Here is a 7,906-nt window from a genome sequence, read left to right as displayed (position 1 = left end):
GAGCCTTAAGAAAGTAAATAAAACTACTATAACGCGTAGAAGGCATAAAAAGAATTATATCTAGTAGTAAGTCACCCTATTAAAGGTAGAGGTATAGGAAATTATAGCTTAAAATAAGGTTAAGTAGCAGCTTAAGGGGGAAACGCGTTAAGGTAGGGCGCAATTAGGTATGAGTTGGTAGGCTTCAGCGCGCTATCGGCGCTGCAGGGAGACTAGCCATAACTCACGAACATATAAGAAGGACACTAGAGATGCCACTTAATCTAGCATAGTAATTATATTCTATTATCTTATTGTGTTGTTGAGATATACCACTATAGAGGCATGAAAGTCTAGTGGGGTGCGCAGCTCGCTTGCCTGCGCAGCTCGCTTGCCGGGTACGTTATCGCGAGAAAAAGGGATAGAATGGATTAGGGAGAGATGCGATCGTAAGTTTTACAGCCAGCTAACTGCTATCTAACACATGAATGCACTGGATACGGATGCGACACATGCGACCGAGAGTTCTTTACCCAACGCTCGGCAGATCAGCACATGGACGACACGGGACATCGAGGACCTCAGTTCGAATGCGGAATTAGTCTGCCTTATAAGGAAAACGTTAAATAGTAGGTTGTAGATCTCTACGCCGATCCGATAGTAATGCAACGAAAGACTGGTACGATGTATCTTCTCATTTGACGACATAAATGTTCCTTATAAAGCTCACAGACCTTGTCTCCACGGCGATGATACTGTGCCTATCTTTCCGTCTGATCAAAAGCTAACTAGGTCAAACAACAGATATACATGTGCCTGTTGCACGGGTGCTTAATACTCTCGGGACTCTTTGCGGTAGGGTCAATAGTCTCGTCAAAGCAATAACAGTTCTCTGAGCAGGCAAGACATCCTTTGCTCACTGTTGTCCGTTCATTTCCCCGTCACTGACCTGCTCTGCAGCATCATGTAGACTATCGGTTTTATTCTTGTGCATGATCTCGGTGATGAATTTCAATTGCTCCAAAGCGTAGTGAAGGATATCCTCTTTCCTTATTTCCAACATTTCCAAGTTCGAATGTATCTTTGCCGGTTCTTCACCGTCCACAAGAATAAGCTTGAAGGCCAGAAGTTGGCGTTTGATGAGGTCGATCCGGTTACTATCAATATGCCCTTGGTTTCGTGGATGTCTTTGAAGCCTCTCCCACGAGTCATAACATCTATAGAGTGCATTGCGAAATTGGTTTTGAAGGCGTTCCACCCATTCGTTGTCCATGACTAACTGCATAATCTCCTCATCGCGACTATGTGTCACCAGATCCTCGGGAGGTTCCTTTTGCCCAACTCCATTCAAGGGCCAGCCAGATATGTGGTTGTGTTGGCTGAAGGAATGACCTTGCCAGAGTAACATGTTCCACTCTGGAGATGTAAGTAGGTCACGGTCCAATGAAGGGATTTGTTTCGGTTCGATGTGGCCAATTACTGGTGCGGCAATATTGTCTTGCCACATCGTAAGGACGAAGTCTTTCGCATTAAATGATGCGAAATACCCGCCGTTCTCGGCATATGTGACTTCTGGTCTCGCCCCGTTTGCTATGGCAAGGACAGTTAAGCCCCAGGCGTCCATGCGTGCTGCAGGTAGCGACTTGAGTATCCCTAGAGACCCAAGGGATCGTTTAGGCTCTGCTTCACAGAGTTTTTGAGTTTGTTTAGGCAACGCATGGTAGATTGGGAGCCAACAACATTCCCCTGAATCTTCCTCTGCTTATTGAAGGTGCCAGGCTGAAATCTCCGAAAGGCAGCATTCGATCACTTTCTGCCAATCGTTGGCCCGGATTCTGAAAACTTTCGTTATCTTTACGTGAGAAAATTTTTTCCACTTCCTTGGAAATAGGCTCCAACTCCTTCCCGTGAACGTCTTGCAGGCTTCTTTGCCATACCATGATATCGCAGTATCTTTCTCTTCTAGGCAGTCATTTAAGGCGTTCAATGCCCGCACGCCCACATCAAGGGCCACTGATGCTGCGGCATCCATGAGTGTGCGATAGTTTTTTTTGTTTTGTTTTTTTCGATTCAATTTGAAGATTGTAAAGCGAGGAAATGATCAACTTGTTGAATGATTACTGCATGGCACATATATATACATCTAGGTCGTTCTCTAACAAGCATGTGATATCTGATATTACATAGAATCTAGACCTTAGAACACCTTATTTCTTTAATCATGCCATCAAAAGAACTGCGTGCCTGTGATAAGAGTCTGCAAATGAAAACTATCATACTATGCGAAATTTCTAGGCTCCTACCATATCCTAGGCTCCTAGAGTAAGAGCTGAAAGTTACGTTGCCAATGCTTACTTCGCTCTCTAGTCACTCTCGATCTTCCTTGCGTTTGGTTGATTTATTGGGCGATATAGGAAATAGTGATACGAGGGAACTTTACGGAAGTATTTTGATCTGGCTAATAGAGATATCACATGAATTGCGGTAGTACGCGGCTCTCCGTTTCCGGCGCATCATGCCATCATGCCATCTCTATGGTCGCACTTCACCGTGAGGCAGAACCCTCGCCCGGACCCTGACCCGGACACAGCTAGAGAGCATGACGCCTATCTCATCCATGGATTGGGGTAAAATTTAGCCTCGAAAGAAAGATGTTAGCTAGATTACTTGTTAAGAGGCACACTTACAAGAGTTTCTTGGTCTGGAGGCATCCACAGCTAGCCGGCTATGTCTGTTGATACGAATCCAGTAAACCGGCCGTTTCGTTAGGGCAAGTCCCACGTCGCTATTCGCATAACCACTTTTATAGCCTATCAATAGCGAAGTACTTCGACTCAGCCAGTACAGCTTGGTACAGTGGGAAGTCGTGACCTTTTTCCTTATCGTAGAAGACTGGGAGAATGCCAGAACGGAGATACTAAAGAATGTGTTCGAACACGTAGGCGTCACTTCCGATGAAGTATGAGCCATCCTCCTGTTTGTCGCTCCATTTCCCGGAGAATAGCTTACGGAAATATTCGCTTTCGCCCAGCCAGTTTTCAGGGTCGGTGGTGAACAAACGTTGCGGTGTTTTGATCGTTATATGCATAGTTGAGGTGGCAAGGTGCACTATTGGGTAGTGAGGAAGAGTCGTTGTTGCTGTTGCTAGACTAGCTCTCAAACTTTCTTCCTTTTCTTCTTGTAGTCTTACAGCCTCACGGTACTCGGCTTCTTTAAGCTTTCTAGGAGACCAGAAGACAGCACTACTATGGTATTCTGCACGCTGCTGCAAGTTGAGGACCTTGCCCTTCTTCTTGTGCATCTGCTTAAGCTTAAGCGCCTTTTGAAGCCCGTTGTTCTCCTCTCTTAGAAGCTCATTAGTGACCTGAACATGGTGAACAAAATCCGCGATCTTTTGCGCTTTTCTCTGCTCCCCATCCTTTATAACCTGCTTAATAACACGTCTCATCTTCATCTAGTCTACTTTGATAAATGGAGAGCTTTGTGGCTCTTGTTTATCATCTTCTTCTAGTGTTCTTGGTGTCGTTGGGCAGAATCTCTTGAGTACAGCTTCACGATCTATAGGGAAGATTCTAGTAGCTGCAAAGGACTTTAGAATAAGCTTCCCTGTCATAGTGCTTGTCTAGGCGGCCCAGAACAATAAGGAAAAGTTGCCTTTGGTGATAGAAACAAGTCCTTAAGTCTTAAAGATGTGGGTAGAAAGATCTTTTGAGTAACTAGCTGCGAGAGGCGAGAAACAAACTACATTAAGAGGCTAAAGGCTGTGAGTACTATGAGGTAGATATATAGCTACCAGAATCCTCCTCTTTATATAGTAATCTAGAAAATCTAAAGTCCTATGAGAGCTGTAACTATCCACAATTAGGAGTCTCCATTTTCTTCCTAGCCCTACCTTTCTCTTTGTATAGTGATCAAAGACCTATTTAAGCCACGCCAATCCAATTAGCGCTGCCAACAAGAGGTAAACCGTACGGTGGGGGGTCCATATGGTTACGTTACGGTTGCTAGGAGGTATAGTACGAACGCTACGGTAAAAAAAGGGTACTCTACCCTATAATTACGGCGTAGTTAACAATAAATTGCCTAATTAGGAAAGAGGAGTGAGTTAACTATTTTTAGATCCCTCATCTTGGCCCTATATATATGAAGTAAGCTATCTAAGGTAACTTAGGATAGCATCTCTCTATAGCCAGTTCTTCTATAGCTAGTAGGCATTAATTACTATAGGTAATAGTGAATTACGATTATAGGTAACTATACGTTTAGTAGAGGAGAATAGGAAGCTATAGGTAGCTAATTACTATAAGAAATAAAGGTAGAATAGGTAATAATAGTATATTACTATAGGAGGTGCTCTATAGGCTAAGTAAGGGCGTGCTCTAGCTACTATAGCTCATCTAGCTCTTACTAAGAGTGCTGAGGGTAGACCTACTCTAGTACGCTAGCGCGCACCACCTACGTGTAGCAAGTACTATAAGTAAGAATATAAGTGAAATTAGTGTAGACAGCAATAAACTATCTCTATACAAAATTCCATACAAAAATACCCTATTGTTGTCGAGATATCAGTGCTGAGGTATCGCGCGTTCTGGTGGTGTGCGCCGATGAGTGGTGTGCGCCAATGAGTGGTGGAACACGTTAACGTATAATTATCGTGAATCTCTATCTTCTGTGTCAGAAGTTTCGCAGGACTTAAATTAAGCCACAAAGGCTAGCTGCGTGTGCTTCGGCATTCGGATAGTCTATATTATCGTAGATACCTAGACTGCGGGTTCAATACCAGTGATATGGCCGCATTTACCTTGCCTATCCGCTTATAGCGATTTGCACCCAATAACACGTTTGACACACTACTTAGATAGTCTATGTATCTTATAAAACTACAAAGTATATAGAATTGATATGGGCTTGGGTTACTTGCGGAAAAGTCAACAATACCTCGCCATCGGGATGTTAGTATACTAGGGAACAATCGTGTTGGCTCCATTTGTGGCCGTCTCGCCCACGTAGTCCAGTAGTGTATGCATCTATTCTCTTCTCCATTAACTAATAGGGAATCTTTAAAAGTATACCCCTTCCCCAAAAAGTCAATAAGACATTGTCTGCTAGAAAGTAGCAAAGAAACCGATGCAATGCCAGACTTAAAACTAGGCGAAGCAACCGTCCAGAAACCAACTTCATGTTTTACTTTATGGATCGAATACGCGCTCTTCAGTTGATCTGGTAGCATCGATTACCACATAATCGCGAGTCAGTCAGACTCCCTTGCAACCCACTGTGCCATGTGTTGCAGGAATTAAGTTATGAGTGAATGATGATGGAAATCTTTTGATTTTACACACTTATATACTGGTGAAATGAAAGTGTAGTGGGGGTAGTCATGAGCAAACGCGCAGGCAGGCGCGCTCCTTCCTTTCCAACCCGATTGTAAACGGGCAGCAACGTGGGCGCCTACCTGATGTAGCATTAGTAAAATCAATTATACTTTGCGTTGTTTCTCCAGTAGCTTCCACACTCAACTCGCTCGCTCTGTCCGTCGTACACCTTCACCGGTTTGTGGGGCAGCCTGACAGTTGAATCTAATTGCTCATCTGATTGCCTACCAGTCGTTTAAGTCCGTATAAATAGAAGCGCCCGCCGGTCATTGCGTCTGGACAGCTAATCTAGAACCATCTGTACTCTTTCGGCCATCGCTGATAGCTGCAACACATACTGTGGTTTTAATAATACTGAAGCTATTCGGATGACGAGAATACAAGTAAGCGGAAGGATTATCTCATGAATGCTCTTGGTGCGTCTAGGAGGGCATTTCTCTCACCTAGTAATGCCCTAATTATTAAGGGAATAATAGATTTAGAGTTGCAATAGACGGTACCGGTGAAATCGGAGCGTTTAGAGTCCGTTGAGACCAGATTGTCACTGGAAAATCCGTGTGTGGACATGGTTACTAGCCACAGGTAATGATTGTACTCTAAGTCAGCCGTTTCTTTGCTCGATGTAGAACATTGAAGCAGCCGTGGCATACCAACCGCTAAAGAATGCGCGGATAGTTAGCTTTAATAAGACGCGATAGATATATGGGTTATACATATCTATATTATTAAGGGATCTGACAAGGAACAATTAGCTGTATAATTTCAAGGTTGTGTGTTAGATGTTCAAACCCATAGATTTTGTTATCAACGTCAAGGGGGACGAATCTTGGCCTGTCATGATTGTCTATATAAGCTGATTGCTTACTATCAACGAGCTGCCTATTCGGATGATGTGCAGATGGACCTGAGGTGACAAACACCGAAAGCGGCCACAGACCATTTTGGATAAGTCGATTCACTCACCCTTATCGCTCAAATTCTTTGCTCTGCCGTCGCAATGCTCACAGTGTCCACGAACTGATTGATCTCCTCATTGAATCTCTCCGGCTCTTCCCAGAACAACCAATGGCCACCCTCAAAAACAGACCATCCAGGCTGATATCCACCACCTCTAGCTCTCCGTCCCTCCTCAACTCGTCTGACAGTCTCTTTCATCCCGTCCAGCGGGAAACAGCCCGTCCTTCTTCCGGCCATAACCAGTACAGGTACCTCTATCTGCTCGCAAGCCTCCCTATGATCGTACCTCGTGTGATCAGCTAAAAGTCTGGCTAACCATACAGGGTCGCATCTTCGACTTTGGCTTGTGAAGAACCGCTCATCCTCGCTCTTGCGCTCCTCGCTTGCATCATCGCCTGGCAGCGGGTCGTAACGATAGCCCAAACAGTCCGCCACTAGCCCTTTGAACGCACTCTCAGCATTTTGTATCCACGCCTTTTGTACGCCCAGCATTGATTTCTCGTCAAAGCATCCACGGTGGGCCTTGGACTCGTCCCAAGAACCAAAAGGGGAGCGGTCCTGCAGGGGTGCCTGGTCAACAAAGACCATACCTGCAAAGTCATCGTCGCTGAAAAGCTCCACATAAGTCCATAGAATCGCGGCGCCGATAGAGCAACCCACTGGAACTATCTTTACATCCGGAACGGCATTCCTCACATGCAAAATGAGTGCTTTCAGGTCTGCGGCTAGCCGGGCGACATGATATCCTCCTTTTGGACGGCCAGAGTTGCCGTGGCCACGAAGATCGACCCCGATCACCCAGGCTTGTTGAGAGAGCTGGCTGTAGTTGCGCTGAAAGTACAATGACGACCCCGAGAAACCATGTATAAGGAGCGTAAGGGTGCCGTAATTCCTCTCGAGAGGCAAATAATTAATTGGCTGGGAGCTCTGAAAAGCGATTTTACAGCCATCGTCCGTAGTGATGTAGGAATACTCCATTATATCTGTAGTCTCTACTAAGGCGGAGTGAAGACGAAGAGGGGCAGAACGCTAGACGAAGGTTAAAATTCGGCTGTGGCTGTTGTTAGGTCTAGCTGCAGGCAATAGTATTTGCTTCACGCTAGGATAGATAGTGAAAGGATGACTTGATGGCATTGAGTGAATAATACTTGACTTCCCTGAAGCCGGTGTGCGGCGCGGGGTATACGCAGCCAACTCGCTTGGCACGCTAGGACTCTATCAGGCCTTAGCGCCATATGTCACAACACCATAACTGTTAGATATGAGGGCGTGTACTGAGTATCTCACTATTATTAGATAAGGGCCTACGAAGTTGCCTTGGTACGGACAGTACTCCGGGTAGGAGGTGGCAGGGATAGCTGGCCATCAGCCCTTACTGGACACCCAGCCCCGAAGTAAGGGATAGTTAATAGGAACCCAATAAAAGCTGGCAGAACACACGTATACGACAAAATCAATTAATTTCATCTCATCTCTAGATTACCAACATCCATCAAATCACTATGTAAATCTAATAATTAAGAGTCTCACTACCTCAACCGATATACCAATTAACCATAACGGCCCAATTAACCCCTTAGTGCGTAGAGATAACG

At 45.0% G+C, this 7,906-nt stretch overlaps 3 protein-coding genes across 3 annotated transcripts; all 3 read right to left on the bottom strand.

The window, feature by feature from the left end:
• Positions 1–895: 895 nt before the first annotated feature.
• Positions 896–2,011, bottom strand: CC84DRAFT_1106147 (uncharacterized protein; the record flags this gene model as incomplete). Its single annotated transcript, XM_018175129.1, has 2 exons — positions 896–1,735; positions 1,790–2,011. 2 exons carry the CDS (start codon positions 2,009–2,011, stop codon positions 896–898), a joined length of 1,062 nt encoding a protein of 353 aa, XP_018028900.1.
• An 885-nt stretch (positions 2,012–2,896) lies between these two features.
• On the bottom strand, positions 2,897–3,592 carry CC84DRAFT_1106131 (uncharacterized protein; the record flags this gene model as incomplete). Its single annotated transcript, XM_018175127.1, is given in 2 exon segments — positions 2,897–3,427; positions 3,443–3,592. 2 exon segments carry the CDS (start codon positions 3,590–3,592, stop codon positions 2,897–2,899), a joined length of 681 nt encoding a protein of 226 aa, XP_018028899.1.
• Positions 3,593–6,170: 2,578 nt separating this feature from the next.
• Positions 6,171–7,450, bottom strand: CC84DRAFT_1170054 (alpha/beta-hydrolase). Its single transcript, XM_018179826.1, has one exon. The coding sequence runs from the start codon at positions 7,287–7,289 to the stop codon at positions 6,327–6,329; it is 963 nt and encodes a 320-aa protein (XP_018028898.1). The 5' UTR covers positions 7,290–7,450; the 3' UTR covers positions 6,171–6,326.
• Positions 7,451–7,906: the final 456 nt, after the last annotated feature.

The sequence above is a fragment of the Paraphaeosphaeria sporulosa genome, assembly GCF_001642045.1.
Source record: "Paraphaeosphaeria sporulosa strain AP3s5-JAC2a unplaced genomic scaffold CC84scaffold_21, whole genome shotgun sequence".
In the NCBI taxonomy this organism is placed as follows: domain Eukaryota; kingdom Fungi; phylum Ascomycota; class Dothideomycetes; order Pleosporales; family Didymosphaeriaceae; genus Paraphaeosphaeria; species Paraphaeosphaeria sporulosa.
This window is presented reverse-complemented; position numbering and strand designations above follow the sequence as displayed.